Consider the following 17,164-nt stretch of genomic DNA (forward strand, 5'->3'; position numbering starts at 1 on the left):
ATCTATCTATCTATCTATCTATCTATCTATCTATCTATCTATCTATCTATCTATCTTCACATTTATCTATTTTATCTATCTATTTTCACATTATCTTAACTTGTTAAAACATGCTAGCAACATGCTAAAACATGTCAGCAGCTATCTGTTCATCCAACCATCCATCCTGTACATCCATTCATCCATCTACATTATTCGTATTATCTTAACTTGTTAAAACATGCTGGCAACATGCTAAAAATGTGATCATCTATCTGTCAATCCATCTAACCATCCATCCATCCGTCTGTCTGTCTGTCTGTCTGTCTGTCTGTCTGTCTGTCTGCCTGCCTGCCTGTCTATCCATCCATCCATCCATCCTTCCATCCATCCATCTGTCTGTCTAATATATATACTTAACTTGTTGAAAAATGCTAGCAACATGCTAAAACATGTTAGCAGCTATCTGTCCATCCATCAAACCATCCATTAAGTTTAAGTCTGTATCATTATCTTAAGTTGATTAAACCTGCCAGCAACATGCTAAAACGAACCCAAATGGTAAATGATTTTAGCAACTTGCTAAACTATCACTGTTTGATAATTAGCATGTAGAAAGTACACACATCTCTCATTCAGTATAGGTGTTGTTGGCTTGATGTTAATTGCATTTTATAAGCTGCTTTGGAACATAACTTTCGTAATTAAAAAAACATGACTCATATTCTAGAAAAATTGGAGACTGTCTAACACATTGCTAGTCAGGAATGAAACATGTTTGTCAGTGTCTGATGTGCTCTCCTCTATCCTTTCAGCTCCAGAAGTCCTCGCTCAGAAACCGTACAGTAAAGCTGTAGACTGCTGGTCTATCGGAGTCATTGCCTACATCCTGTGAGTTCCCACAATGCCACACACACACACACACTTGTCCTTTCATTTATTAGCTCAGGACTCCTTCGGTTAGGAATAGAATGAAATTGTCACGTATGATCAGGTCGGAGGAAAATGTTGCATGTCGTGGCCTAATGAGTAAGTGAGCCGTTCCTGTTGATCAGCTACAGATGGTTTGTCTGATTTCACTCATTTATTCTCCTTGTATGGTCTTATTGTTGTTTGAGTAAGTCTGAGTCACTAAACCAGAAAGAGTTTGTCTCTCGCAGATGTTTGAGATGTCAATCGATGGAAACATTTCTAGATTTTCTCAGCAGATGTTTCATTAGAACTCTTTGTTAATTAATACTACATCGAAAACATGGTCTGGTGAGACTTAGAGATGAGATTTAAATGCCAAGGTGCTGTTTACAGTGTATATATATATATATATATATATATATATATATATATATATATATATATATATATATATATATATATATATATATATATATATACATACAGTTGAAGTCAGAATTATTAGGCCCCCTTTGAATTATTTTTTCTTTTGTAAATATTTCCCAAATGATGTTTAACAGAGCAAGGAAATTTACACAGTATGTCTGATAATATTTTTTTCTGCTGTAGAAAGTCTTATTTGTTTTATTTCGGCTACAATAAAAGCAGTTTTGAATTTTTTAAGCACCATTTTAAGGTCAAAATTATCAGCCTCTTTAAGCTATATATTTTTTCGATAGTCTACAGAACAAACCATCATTATACAATAACTTTTTAATTACCTAATTACCCTAACCTGCCTATTTAACCTAATGAACCTAGTAAAGCCTTTAAATGTCACTTTAAGCTGCATAGAAGTGTTTAGAAAAATATCTGGTAAAATATTATTTACTGTCATCATGGCAAAGATAAAATAAATCAGTTATTAGAAATGAGTTATTAAAACTATTATGTGCAGAAATGTGTTGAAAACATCTGTGTGTTAAACAGAAATTGGGGAAAAAATTAAACAGGGGGGCTAATAATTCTGACTCAATTTCCTGTAGAATCTGCAGTAACTTACTGGCAGCAGTTCACCAGTAACTTACTGTAAATGAATTACAGCAAAAACACTGTAGTTATTCTTACTGCATTATTTATCATGTCGTATATGTATTTACAGTATTGTATGTATATCTTTACTGCAAAAATATAGAGTAATTTTCAAAGTGCAACTTTAAAATACAGTAAGAAACTGCACAACTGTCCTACAGTCAATTACAGTTCATATTGCAGAGCAAATAATGTGTAATTTACAAAAATCCTTAATAGTGTATATAAGGCCAGGTGATTTGGCTTAAAATAGATGGCTGGTTTTAGTCTTCTGGAAATGTAGAGAAAGAAAAAAAAAACTGATAAAGAATAATAAAAAAAACAGTAAATACTCTAAATTGTTTTAAACTAAAAAAGATTAGTGGTAGGACTGTGTGTGTATGTTTGTATACATGTTTTGTGACATATCAGGACACAAATCTGTGTAACGACATAAGTATAAGCATTGCTGAAGTCCTCATTTCTCCAAAAACGTATGAATCACACCGAATTACATTTTTTCCACATAGTTTTCTGTGAGGGTTGGGGTATAGAAAATCTAGTTTGTACGAGGGCTGCAGGATATTGGAAAAATGTAATACTGCGATATTTTATATTTCTGTAATAAATATTCCAATATGAAAACAGTTTCACAAAACGGTTTGAGCTATATCCCCCATAGCAAAATTTCTCTGGCCCAGATCTAGCCCACACCAACCGCATTTGCTTGTCCCACATGCCACAGTGAATTACGGTACATGACTGGACCAAGTCTGGCTTCCATACAAGAGGCAAACAAGGACCATATCTGGGCAAATAATCCATAACTGGGGCTAAACTGGGCCAAATATGTTGATGTATCACGACTGCAATGTTTTCAACCCATGAAGCATTTCACTTTATGGATCTGCTTTTTCTTGAAGCGACCTGATTGATAGAATTGTTTCTTCACTCAAAAATAATTTAAATGTATTTTAAAAGTGGGTCAAGATAGACCAAACGTACATGGCCCACATATACTTTTTAAACATCTGGGCCAAATACTACATTTGATATCTGGCCCAAGTCTTAAGTGCCGCCTGTAAGACGGTGCCACCTCAGCCAAACCTGGGCCATGTTTGGCCCTTGTGCTGTATATGCCAGTGCCGGACGAATGCCTGCTGTGCCAGCTTTATGCCAAATCTGGGCCAGAATTCTTTGCTACCTGGGATTTGATGTTTTTGTGGAGAGTCGAACAATATTCAGGTACAAAAATTTAATAATCAGAATAGGGAAAAAAACGCTTTTCTTGCTTTGCTTTGTCTCGTTTGTAGTCTAAATATCTAACAAAACTGCTTAGATCAAGTAAAAACATTATTTGGTTTTAAAAGTCAGATGAAATAAGGCAAAGTTTGAAGTTTTTCTTTAAAACAAATTAAATTATCTGCCAGTGGGGAAGTAAAATAATCTTGTTTTTACTTTGAAATGTAGATATTGGTATAGAAAAAAAGATAAAAATTCTAAGTAAAATTTCTGTATAAATACGGTGATTAAATACAATTCCGTGGCTCCTTGTCAACTATAATTCAGACTCAACATTGCATATCTGTGCTGTGTCACTACTGTGAATGCAGTAACGTCCCCACAATTCACAAAAACAAACCAGTGTGTACATTTTCACGAAAAAATTACACCAATAATTTCACCAAATGAACACAATGATGATTTAAAGGCACATAATTAGCAAAGGAACTTTCATTCATTCATTTTCCTTCGGCCTAGTCCTTTTATTTATAAGGGGTCGCCACAGTGGAATGAACTGCCAACTATTACGGCATATGTTTTACGAAGCGGATGCCCTTCCAGCCACAAACAAGTATTGGGAAACACCCATACACTCTCACATTTACACTCATACATTCATTCATTTTCTTTTCGGCTTAGTCCCTTTATTAATCAGGGGTCGCCACAGCGGAATGAACCACCGACTTATCCATCATATGTTTAACGCAGTGGATGCTGTAACCAAGTATTGGGAAACATTAATACAAACTCACACTCATACACTACGACCAATTTTGTTTACCTTATTCACTTATACTGTGGGGAAAACCGGAGCACCCAGAGGAAACCCACATGAACACCAGGAGAACATTGGAACTCCAGATAGAAATGCCAACTGGCCCAGCTTGGACTCAAACTAGCAACCTTCTTGTTGTGAGGTGACAGTGCTACAAACTGGGTCACAGTGCCTCCACAATCAATAACCAATAACCTAAATATTCACTATAAATCACCTAGTCGCCACTCTTCATTCCTCCCTCTGTATGTCTTGTTATTTTAGTGCGCCATAATGCTCATAAGGAGACTGAGAATGTGTCATAAAAGCTGTACATTTCACATGAGCTCCGGCCATCTGCGCGTCTCTGTGTGTATTAATATTTGACTGGCTCTCAAACCAACATAAAGACAAGTGTCTCGTCAGCTTCCCCTATCGTAGTCTGCTTGACTTCTGCGTGTGCGTCTGAGTCACTTGTCTTTTGTTTCGCTCTCCGATCGCTGTCTGTCAACAAACTGCCGAATCTGTGGCTCAGATAATAACACTTTCCCTCACTCCCACTCACAGCTGCCCTCGTCCACAATATATTCACACGTTTATGCTTTCCGCTCTAGCATCTTCGGTCCTGTAATTTTAGTCCTGTAATGTGTCAAATGTGTCGTAAACTAGAAAGAGATATAAGGGAGGACTTGAATGAATCAGGAAAAGCTATTTATATATAGTTGAAGTCAGATTTATTAGCCTCCCTGTATAATTTTTTCCAATTTCTGTTTCTAAACATGATAGTTTTAATTACTCATTGCTTATAACTGATTTATTTTATCTTAGCCAGGATGACAGCACATAACATTTGACTAGATATTTTTTTAAGATACTAGTATTCAGCATAAAGTGACATTTAATGGCTTTAATAGGTTAATTTGGCAAGTTAATTAGGCAAGTCATTGTATAATGATGGGTTGTTCTGTAGACAATCGAATATATATATATGTGTGTGTGTGTAATGCTTAAGAGAGCTAATAATATTGACCTTAAAATTGCTTTAAAAAATTGAAAACTGCTTTTATTCTTGCCTAAATAAAACAAATAAGTCTTTATCCAGAAGAAAAAATATTAAAATATTATTGGAAATACTGTGAAAATTTCCTTGCTCTGCTAAACATAATTTGGGAAACATTTGAAAAAAAAAAAAAAAAAAAAAAAAAATATATATATATATATATATATATATATATATATATATATATATATATATATATATATATATATATATATATATATATATATTATAATAGAAATAATATCAAGAGTTCCTATTTAGATATGCTTAGCATTTATAGCAGGTTTAGCAAGCTGTCCCGGGAGAGAACCCTGAGCTCGGAGATATTTGACCCCAGGCCCCCCGCCCGGTCAATAAGCTTATCAGGGGATCCGATATCAGTCTCGATAGCTCCCCCATTAGAAAAGGGAGGAAAAGGAGGAGATGGGGTGGAAAGGGGAATTCTTCTAAAACGAAGATAGAGCAGTAAGGAGAAAGTGATCAATTTATAGTAAGCTAGGATCACTCTGATTGGATTATTACTGTGTGTACTTTATTGAGAAAAAACAATTACCCACTGTAAATAATACTAAAGTTTTAATGAAATATATATTAAAAACATTTATAAATATACATATATAAATGTACAGCAACAATAAACTATTTTTTTCAAAGTACCTGAAATAAGAACTGATATAAATAGTAATAAAATACGTTTGGTGTGTGTTTGGCGATAAGCGTCTGTGAGTCAGTCGTCCGCTAGAGCTTGCAGATCTTATGCATGGTTGGCCTTCTCTCAGGTGTGATTATTGCAATGACAACCGGCCGAAACCGTAGCTAATTCTCTTAGCCACTGATTAGCAAACCCAACGAGAAGACAGAAAAAACAGCAAGCTAATGGGGTCGAAATCAGGCAGAAAATTACCATCCCTTTCTCCCCGACTGCCTCCGTTCCCCATGAGGAAAGGTATTTTAATGGCTTTGATGATGGGTGAAAAAAAACATTCCTAGAGATGTTGGAGAAGTGTGATTTATGTTACTCAGGTTTAATCAGCCGTCTTTTCTTTAATCAGACGGGTTCCAAAGGCTCTTGGGGGTTTATTTACGCTTGTTTACTAAGCGTAATGTTGACTGTTATCAAGGTGTATGATGATGTGTTTTCAGGGGATTACAGTGATCATCTAAAAGTATTGCTCAGCCAAAAGAAATATTCAGTCATTTTTTACACAGGACTAGGGCTAGTAATCTCCAGTGTTTCAAAATAATACTATAAAAGTGTTTTGAAAACATACAACATAATATATGTCAGTAGGTTGTGGGTTTGATTCCTTAGCATACTAGGACTATTTATCAAAGGGTTAAAATACATGTCAGATAAAGGGTTAATACTGTATATATGTCAGTAAGTTGTGGGTTCATTCATAACAAAAGGGGCACATATTAAGCATACATGTCAGTAGGTTGTGGGTTCAATTCCTAAGGAACCTGCATACTATGGCTATTTATTAAAGGGTTAAAATACATGTCAGATAAAGTGTTAATATATACGTCAGTAGTTATTGGGGTTCAATTCCCAAGGGACACATATTTAGTATACGTGTCAGTAGGTTGTGGGTTCAATCCTTAGGAACCCGCATACTAGGGCTTCCTATTAAAGGGTTAATATATGTGTCAGATAAAGGGTTAATACATACTGTATGTCAGTAGGTTGTGGGTTCAATTCCCAAGGGATGCATGATTTATTGTAAATGTCTATAGGTTTAATTCCTAAGGAACCCACATTCTAGGACCTTTTATTAGAGGGTTAATATATGTGTCAGATAAAGGGTTATTTCATATGTCAGGTTGTGGGTTCAAACCCTAACTATATGGGTCACATATGATTTAATACCCATGTCAGCAGGTTATGGAACCCATGTGCTATTTATTAAAGGGTTAAAATACATGCCAGATAAAGGGTTACTATATATGTCAGTAGGTTGTGGGTTTAATTTCAAACTTTAAGGGACATATGATTTAATATATATGTCAGTAAGTTATGGGTTCAGTTCCTGTGTAACCCGTATACTAGGGCTATTGATTAAAGGGTTAAAATAAATGTCAGATAAAGGGTTAATATATATGTCAGTAGGTTCTGGGTTCAATTCATAAGGAGCACATATGATTTAATATACATGTCAGTAGGTTGTGGGTTCAATTCCCAAGGAACCTGTGTACTAAGGCTATTTATTTAAGAGCTAAAATACATGTCAGATAAAGGGTTAATACTGTATATATGTCAGTAGGTTGTGGGTTCAATTGTTAACAAAAGGGGCACATATTTAACATACATGTTAGTAGGTTGTGGGTTCAATTCCAAAGGAACCTGCATACTAGGGCTATTTATTAAAGGGTTAAAATACATGTCAGATAAAGTGTTAATATATACGTCAGTAAGTATGGGGGTTTAATTCCCAAAGGAACACATGATTTAATATGCATGTCTATAGGTTGTGGGTTCAATATGCCAGTAGGTTGTGGGTTCAATTCCCAAGGGTCACATGATTTAATGTACATGTCAGTAGGTTGTAGGTTCAATTCCTAAGGAACCCACATATAAGGCGTTTTATTAAAGGGTTAATATACGTGTCAAATAAAGGGTAAATACATGTCAGTAGGTTGTGGGTTCAATTCCTAACCATAAGAGACACGAATGATTTAATATACATGTCAGTAAGTTATGGGTTCAGTTCCCATGTAACCCGTATACAAGGGCTATTTATTAAAGGGTTAAAATACATGTCAGATAAAGGGTTAATATATATGTCAGTAGGTTGTGGGTTCAATTCCCAAGGAACCTGTATACTAAGGCTATTGATTAAAAGGCTAAAATACATGTCAGATAAAGAGATTTATATTTATGTATATATGTCAGTAGGTTGTGGGATCAATTCCTAAGGAGCACAAATACTGGAGCTGTTTATTTTCAATATGACAAAATAAGTATTATAAATATGTCAGTACTTGGTGTTCAAAAACAGAATGAAATTGTAACAAAATGTACTTCTTCAAGTAAACGTCTCTAAATATAATGAATAGATGTCAGAAGGTTGTGGGTTCGATTCCCAATAAACACATATAGTACAGATAAAGCATGCTGTATGGAAATGATGCAATAAACGCATGTGTTTTCTTACAGGCTGTGTGGTTATCCTCCTTTCTATGATGAGAATGACTCCAAACTCTTTGAGCAGATCCTGAAAGCCGACTACGAGTTTGATGCCCCGTACTGGGACGATATTTCAGATTCAGGTACACTAAAAGCAGCACATCATGGTAATGGTCTGGGTCATATGAGTTTAATTTACAATCCTCCATCTGCTAGCTTACACAATGCCAGAAAGAGTAAAGGAATGTTTTACAGGAAGGTCTGATCATGACTCTGGCATTCAGTAAACACCACAGGCTTTAACTCCATGAAATTCGTCCAAACTGCAAATTAAGGGACTGTGAATGAATCCAAATTTAGCTGTCAGTTTTTCCACTGATAAACGCAAAGTCTCCGCTTTATCTCAACATTATCTCAGACGATGCAAATGTTTCTTTTCACTCTGAAATTTCAATACAGTACATACCTGTCAACATTTGGATGTAAAAATGCGGGATAACACCCCTTCCTCCACCAAAAAAAAAAAATAAATAAAACAAACACAAAAACTCCCTATAACTCCCAAAATGACCCAAACCCAGGGGCACCACGGGCCCTCTGATAAGCGAAGTGTCATGGATGAAAATGAGGACCGGGATGTGGGATCGCAAATGAAAGTGTGAAAGTGAAGAAGGGGGGAAGGGGATCACAGATAAAACAAGAGAGGGGGGTGTTGGGGTATATCGCAGGCCCTTGGTACTGTCTCTGAGGCCCCCCTAGAATCACCCAAACACCTTAATCTGTTAATTCAGAGCAGTTTAACTGTATATAAGCCTAAATTAGCTTCATTTCGTAGCAAACATAAAACAGAAAATATTGAAAATAAAATAAAAGCTTTAGCCTATTAAAATCAATGGCCTATACAGAAATTGAATCAAGTTATAAGATCTCACTTAGTCTTTATTCACTGTATTTAAATATTGATGAAAATTACTATAGACACTCAGTGAAGAGCAGCAAATCTCTCGTTTGTCACTTTAAGAATCCACAGATCTATAATGAAAGAATTCGATTGCTTTCATAACTTTTGGGCTCATTTTTAGACAAAATTATTTGAGTTAAAAAAAAAAAGCCATGACAGACATGTTTACTCATTATTAAGTGTATCTGTCTGTTTAAAAACACCCAAATCCGAAATTGTCCACTTTCGCTTTTCATCAAATGGCATATACTGAAGCTGATCTGTGAGCAGTGACTTCATACCGAGCAGGTAATTGCGTGAATAAACTGATTCAGCTGCACATGAAGGGTGACGATCGACGCACAGATTTAATGAAGTAAATGCGGCCATTTTTATATTAATTTCAATGTCCTTTCAAAGCCAAAATGAAGTAAAAGCTAATTCTCTTTCAATTTCATCACACTCGAGATCGGCTCATTGATGCTTTTACTTTTTATAGAAAGATACAAAATACATGAGAAATACAGGACAATACTTAAATGGGATGATAGTGAGATAGAATGGTAAAATACAAGAGAATCCCAGAAAAAAACAAGAGGGTTGACAGGTATGATATAGTATAATGGTCTTAAGTTCTTGAGCTTGCATTGCGCTTTTTAATGGTTTACTTTCTTGTTTGATGTACAGCAAAAGATTTCATCAGTTGTTTGATGGAAAAGGACCCCTCAAAACGAAACACATGCGAACAGGCTCTTCGACATCCCTGGTAAGTCACTATATATACACAGAAGTCATAAATGAGAATTTAATTTAATAATAAAAAATAATTATTAATTAGTCTTACCGATCACAGAGCTGTGAGGCCGGTGTCTAGCCGATGAAAGTAAATCCATATGATGGCGAGAATGACGATTTCTTTTCCTTCCTGTTTTACGGTGGTCGACAACAAACTTTTTGGTGCGTTACTGCCACCTCTCGCTCCGGTTGGTGATATCGCTAAACAATCATTGGGCTGACACGAGAAACTTGCTTGATTGAAAGATGACTGAGGGAGGGGAGTTATTTATGTATATAGTTTACTGTAGTAAGAGCTAAAGTTTACTATGGTAATTAATTACTATTAGTTCATGATAGTTATTAATGACACTACATTTTGTAGTGATATATATATATATATATATATATATATATATATATATATATATATATATATATATATATACGCATGCTTATTGCTAAGTATTATATTGTAATACTTTACTATAATTTACTATAATATTTTAATTGTGTAACACCTGGTTTAGCTTGTGCTGTTATGTTAAATTATATATATATATATATAATTTGTTTCCGTTTGGTACAACATATTATTTGCAGTAAATAATTGAACTGAACAATTCTGCCTCGTATGTTTCATTGAAAGTTTTATTGATCACTAAGATATGATTGACTTGGATTTAAGCTGCTTTAATTTAAAAATGAAAATTGCAAAAATAACTTAGATGTAGCTAAGCTGCTTTTGCCAAGTAGCTTTTAGCTTAGCTTGCTACATTTCCAAGATGGTTGCTTTTAGTGTAGTTAAGCTACATTTTAAGAAGAGTAGCTAATAGCTTAGCTCACTACATTTTTCAAGTTGCTTGCCCAACACTGCACAAGTCCGTGGGTCACGGCAATCACTCGACGCAGAAGTATAATTCAGCCTTAAGGTTATTGCACACTGAATCTGAAATTTTCGTTTGTAAAAAATGTAATTAAATCTCCGATAATGTGAATTGTATTGACACACTGTCTTCGAAACTTTCGTCTGTCATTAAAAAAAAATCAGGTTCGCAAAAAAATTCTTTGACAGCTGTTTTGACTGTTCAGAGCCACCGTATAAGCGAAAAGCTAAATACAGAATAACTACAGATAACTTTAGGACAAACACAGTGCATAAAATAAGGACTAAAGAATTTGGCAAACAGTTGAGAACCCGTGACTGGATTCAATGATTGGCGCACCTCTCCCCTGCTGCTGTTTGGTGTGTGTGTGTGAGACGTACTGCTCATAGACATTATAATAAAAAAAGCATGATCCGCTTTCAGTCCAACATGTCAGCCCAACCGCCATCTATTATAATGTCTAAGACACTGCCAGTCTCTGTTTAAGATTTGTTTACGTATGTGAATGTTTGAAGCATCACAAACAATCTATCAAAATTCAACTGATTTCCAGAAATAAACTTTGCATTTCGGTGTAATCCAGCGCAGCTCTTAGATAATGAGTTGAACTCCCCTTCCTCTCTATGCAGTACTGGATGAACACAATATGCAGCCTATTCCATTACTGTGGAGAAGAGAGAGGAGAACAAAGTATGACTGCTTATCGCTGTTTTTTTTTCATGATGGATTTATTAATACGCATTGGACTCTGTGTGTAAGGTTTGTTTACATGATGAATTATTCGCATATGAATACGAAAATAAAATCATACGAAAATTTCAGACCTGTAAGGTGATGATTGCAAAAAAAGTGGAATAATGCAAAAAAAAAGTAGTTAAGAAAAACTGTAACATCAACATGCAAACCTCATCAGATCTGCATCAGGTCCTCTAAGACACTTAACGGCAGAACATTTAAACTGTGACTTCATAAGCATCGTTTAGAGACGGCGTTTTATTTCATGTTATTAGCTCGAGCCGCTCTTTGCATCAGCCGGGGGATTGCATGTGCGTTCTGAATCCAGTCTCTCCATTATCATGCACCGAGATCCCTCTCAAGGGCAGAAGGGAAAAGCTACTGAATAAACGCTCGGCAATTAAAACTCTGCATCTAATCTCGCATTACGTATTCCGAAGCGCTAATCGGCAATTAGCACATCCTCCACAGGCACCTTTAACAAGCCTTTCACCAAACACGCGAGTCAGGAAAACACAAGGATTGGAAACCCGAGGGGGATTCACACACTTTAGAGAAAAAACAAGTGCTTCTTGAGAAGAGAGGACGACTGAAAGTTTTGATTTGAATGCTTTTGCTTTTCAGGATCGCAGGCGACACGGCACTCTGCAAGAACATCCACGAGTCCGTCAGTCGACAGATGCGCAAAAACTTCGCAAAAAGCAAATGGAGAGTGAGTGCAAGTGGATATTTAGAGTACTAGCAGCTTTTTCCCCTACGCTCCATACACTCAGCTTGTTCAAACTACTTATTCAAAATGAGTTGAATCAACACAACTCAAGGTTTTTCAAGATTCAATCCACTTGATTGTTTTAAGTTCAATCCACTGATTAAGTTAACTGAATAGATTTGTGTTGGGAAAACATAAAGGAATTGCATTGAACCCAGAAGTGAAGTGGTTTTTAAACTAGGTACAACGAGGTGGCATTTTTATCGGCATTTTAAACATGTACCTATACATTGTTTAAATATATCACACATAATTATATATGTGTTTATATATGGCCATATGTGAACATATATACAACTAAAAATAAGATATTTAGTTCATATTTTATTTGTAATTCCAATGGAAAAAAATCCAATTTTAAAATATTTCTAAATATGTTTTGCATACATGACATGTTATATATGTAAAATTAAAATTTGTAGTTTGCATATATTTCAAAACATAGCAAAAATACTGATTACATTTGTTTCTCAACCACTTGAATTACATTATATATTACATTATATATATATATATATATATATATATATATATATTTATTTATGTTCATATATGGCCATATGTATACATATATACACACACACAAGTAAACGAAACGTAAAAATTTGCAATATTTGACACTATATTTTGCATATATAACATACTTTATATATATATATATATATATATATATATATATATATATATATATATATAAATGTAAAATATATTGCACCAAAATATATTGCGATAAACGATATTATTGTCATTTTAAGACCATGTCATGACACTCATCATTATATAATGCCAGAATGACAATATAATAGCATCAAATTATTTAATTATAGTCATTTTAATAATGTAATAATTAGGCAATGGAATCAGATTGTGAAGGCGCATATCCTAAATAAAGAATAATAAACGTGTAAGTGTAAAGTAAAAAGTGGCTGCAAATCTGCTCAATATTCAGTTGTCAGACACCCCTATGAAAATATACTATGGTTATTTATAGTAAAACTATAGTGTTTTTAACCATACTGACACTGACACCTCCTATAGAGATAGAGAGGTTGTGCAATCAGCTAAAATGTTGAAATGATTGAGGTCATGTCTATGTGTTGTGCAGTAAGTCGATGTATTGATTATTGTGACAGGCCTAGAGGTAAATAATGAGGAAACAAAGCATGTTCAAATTTATTACACCATATCGCAAAACACGCAATGATCTATTTAGTTTCGAATTATATTTATATCTATGTATAAGTTATTTAGATTACGCTTACACAGTACTAATAATGTGAAAGTATGCCACTGGCCAAGGATAGAAAAGAAGACTAGCCTACGTTCAAGTATACAGATATTTGTTAGACAAATTTCCAAGACTTTCCCAAAACGTTTTCAGGCCTACTATGTCAAAATTCCATGACTTTTCCAGGTTTTCCATGACTGTATGAACCTCATTGGTATGAGGCCTAAAATAAGCTTAACATAACTCTCATTCAGTTTTAACTTTGTATATGGATTTTTTGTTCAGTGTGAAAGATCCCCAAGCCTTAAGTAAAACTCATAATTTGACATGCAGTAGTCATGGAAAATGTAGGACATCTTTTGTGCATCTGTTTCACTTGTTTTTGACCTTGACTTTTTGTCTCCCCACTTAACAGCAAGCCTTTAATGCCACGGCGGTGGTTCGCCACATGAGGAGACTGCAGTTGGGCAGTAGTATGGGAAGCAGCATGGATCAGTCAAACACTGCAAACCAGAACCGCATACTGAACGCAAACCCACCGCTCAACACAACTACGAATTCCACCGCACCACTGACCCAAAACCAAAAACCTGCTCCAAACCCAAACGCCATTCTCAATAATGACATGGCCACTGGAAACACCCCCACACCACGCAAAGACTGTTAAGTATATGTTTTAACATTCAAAACAATACACTGTGAAAATTATTTTTAAAAGTTGATTCAAATGAACTTTTCTTGTCATCTCAACTTATATTAATCAAACTGACTAAAACATTAAGTTAAACTTTGAATAACTTTAAAAAACATACGTAAAAACATATTCAAATAAGTGAAAGTAACTTTAAAACATTTGTAGTCATGATTTTTTGTCTTTTTAACAGTATAGAAGCTTTTCTTCCTGACTTCAAAATGTGTGTTGTTTAGTTTATTTTTTCCCCCTGCCAAAAATAAAAATGATTACACATTTTTACCATGACTACATTCAATTTGTGTACCAAAAAGGCACACATTTGAGCAATGAGTCAATAAGGAAACTGAAGGACTCTATACTGATTTTAATCTAAAATATTTTAAACTGAAATCTTTTATTAAACTGATCTTTCATTAAGAATTATTTGCATGAATGTATTTGGGAAAAATGTTATAATTTTAACATTAAAACGCAAATGAAACCTGTAATTGTGTTGCCAAACATTGTTTTTGGAACTTTAAGATTTTGTGGACTGAGTTTTAAATTATTTTTACCACATTGCTGCATTACAACAATGACTGACAAAACATTTAAAAGAAAAGAAAAATCTATATATTTTTAGCAAATTCAGTCCAAATACATAAATATTAATTATTAAAGAGTTTAAATGCAAAAACCTCTTGTGCTATCTGATTTTTTTTTTTTAAATAAACTCCTTTATTTATGTTTTTTCACATTAAGGTGAATGAAAATAACATATTAATTACCATAAAAGGCAAATTGCACAACTTACATTCTCAGGAGCCTGAGAATAATGCTCAATTTAGGACATCATTTCAGGTTTTGCATCTAAACTCTTCAGCCCTCCTGAATAGCATACCACCTGCAAATGTTTTTTTCCCTAATTTCTGTTTAACGGAAGTCAAATATCCGCCATGAAACTCTATGGGCACAGGTTGATAGGTCACCTTATCTGCTCCTGCGTCTCTAACTACATTTTCACAGGCAATTGGTTGCTGTCACCTCAGTAGCCAATGAGCTTACTCCTCATCAGTTTAAATGCTCAGTATCATTTTATGCTGTCAAGTTGCGGCATGTTTTCAGAGACCCTCCTCCACCCCAGCTCCACCTGTGTTTAGATCTGCTCACAGGGGTTACATATATATATATATATAGATAATGTTTACAGCAGCAGCGTGTTATATTCTCAGACGGCAGGTCTGTATATCCACTGGCAGTAGAACATCTCGGTAGCAGCAGCAGCGTAGCAGATCTAATCTGCCAAGACCAAATACATCAACATTGCCATACACATATCCATTACTATGCTAAATCCCGAGAGTGTTCATGACAGAAATATATTTTTTAAAACATATCACTAAACATAACAGTTTTTTCTATAGAAAATCAAAACAATATCTACTGCTTAAGCGGGCTAATAATATTGACCTTAAAATGGTTTAAAGAAAATTAAAAACTGCTTTTATTCTAGCCGAAATAAAACAAATCAGACTTTCTCCAGAAGAAAAAAATATTATAGGAAATACTGTGAGAAATTCCTTGCTCTGTTAAACATAGTTTGGGGAAAAAAAGAGACAAACTTCACAGGAGAAAACATTGAAGTAGATGTGTGTATTTCTAACCAGTGTATTTGCATTTCTAGGTACCGCCCCTCCCCACACGTCTTGTTCTCTGGCATCAGCTGCTTCCTCCTCCTCAGGGGCGGAGCCATGCAGGCCCCTCCCTCCCTCTGTTGCGTCTGTGAGCACAGTGGTAACTGGGACCAAGTGACGCCAGGTTCTGCGGGGAGAGAGCTGGGAGGCCACAGCGCTGTGAGCCCCGCCCCTCAGCCCACCCCCCGCCCTGCCGTCCAATCAGGCAGAGGACTGACCCATCGCCATAGCAACCACTGCGCGCGCCTAATGCACTCCTGCCATTTAACCTCCAGGCCACTAGAGGGTGCAATGCATGCAGCGGCAGGAGACCAGATTTCCAGCAGACGGCTTCCTTTTTGAGAAGTGATTTGAACAGAACTGTGAGGATGTCTTTGCCGAGAATGTGCTACGAATCCTGCTACGAACGCAGAGGTTTAGGTGCGAAAGTGCGTGCATGATTATGTCCGACCTTATAAGAGGGCGGCGCCAATGTTAAACGATTCTACTATATCATTACATGTCTAGCTCTTCCCTCTTTCCCCTGTCTTTCTCTATCTACTCACGAGTTATTGTAATCCTTGTTGGCTACCATTTTCTTTCGAGGTTTCATGCTGACCTGCAGAAGTGCTTTTAATAATCACGTTTTACGACTGTTTTGAGACATTTTCTGAGTCGAGACTTTCTGTTTGCACACAAGAGAGAGCGGTTAGCGGATATATTGACGTTTTTTACAAATGCAAAGGATGGGAGACTTTCAATGTCACACCTCACGGTTGGGTTTGACCATCACAAAATTTACGGTATCAGTTAAAACATGCAATATATGTTTGATTGCTATCTTTTTTGAAAAACGCAGAGAAGCAGCAGCTACTCTCTGCTTGAAGTGTGATTTTAAATAGACAAAGAAAGTTGTAGTTATTGAAGTACATACTGTAGTTAAACTGTTAATAGTCAACACAAACACACACAAACGAATCTCCCGAAAAGCCATGGCAGCGTCTCTCTGCGCCCCAGTGTACGAGTTCTCAGGGAATTCCGCAGCTGCACTGGGCGCCATAGTTTGAGATCGTCTCATCCAGTCAGAATAATGTCGAAAATGTAGATAGAAAGCTGTTTAACTCTTATAATGATTGTATGATGGTTTGATCGTGCTAAAATGTTATGCTAAGTTCACGCAGTATCAGAATTAGCCTACTTTAAAGGCCCAGGTATACTTTTTTTATCGATTACCACTTCATTTTACACACAGATGTGCTCACACCACTTCTAAAACATACACAAACGAGTATGAATGAATGAGTTCGACACATGCGCCA

At 35.6% G+C, this 17,164-nt stretch overlaps 1 protein-coding gene across 1 annotated transcript in view; it reads left to right on the forward strand.

Annotated features, from left to right (window-relative positions):
• The window catches only part of camk1da (calcium/calmodulin-dependent protein kinase 1Da), a 95,049-nt gene extending 77,885 nt beyond the window's left edge, over positions 1–17,164 (forward strand). Inside the window, 6 exon segments of the mRNA NM_001123060.1 lie at positions 795–870; positions 8,197–8,309; positions 9,794–9,872; positions 12,127–12,214; positions 13,915–14,161; positions 15,857–17,164. Coding sequence (NP_001116532.1) covers positions 795–870; positions 8,197–8,309; positions 9,794–9,872; positions 12,127–12,214; positions 13,915–14,161; positions 15,857–15,984 — 731 coding nt within the window. The 3' untranslated portion in view covers positions 15,985–17,164.

Source organism: Danio rerio, chromosome 4 (assembly GCF_049306965.1).
Source record: "Danio rerio strain Tuebingen ecotype United States chromosome 4, GRCz12tu, whole genome shotgun sequence".
Taxonomy (NCBI): Eukaryota; Metazoa; Chordata; class Actinopteri; order Cypriniformes; family Danionidae; genus Danio; species Danio rerio.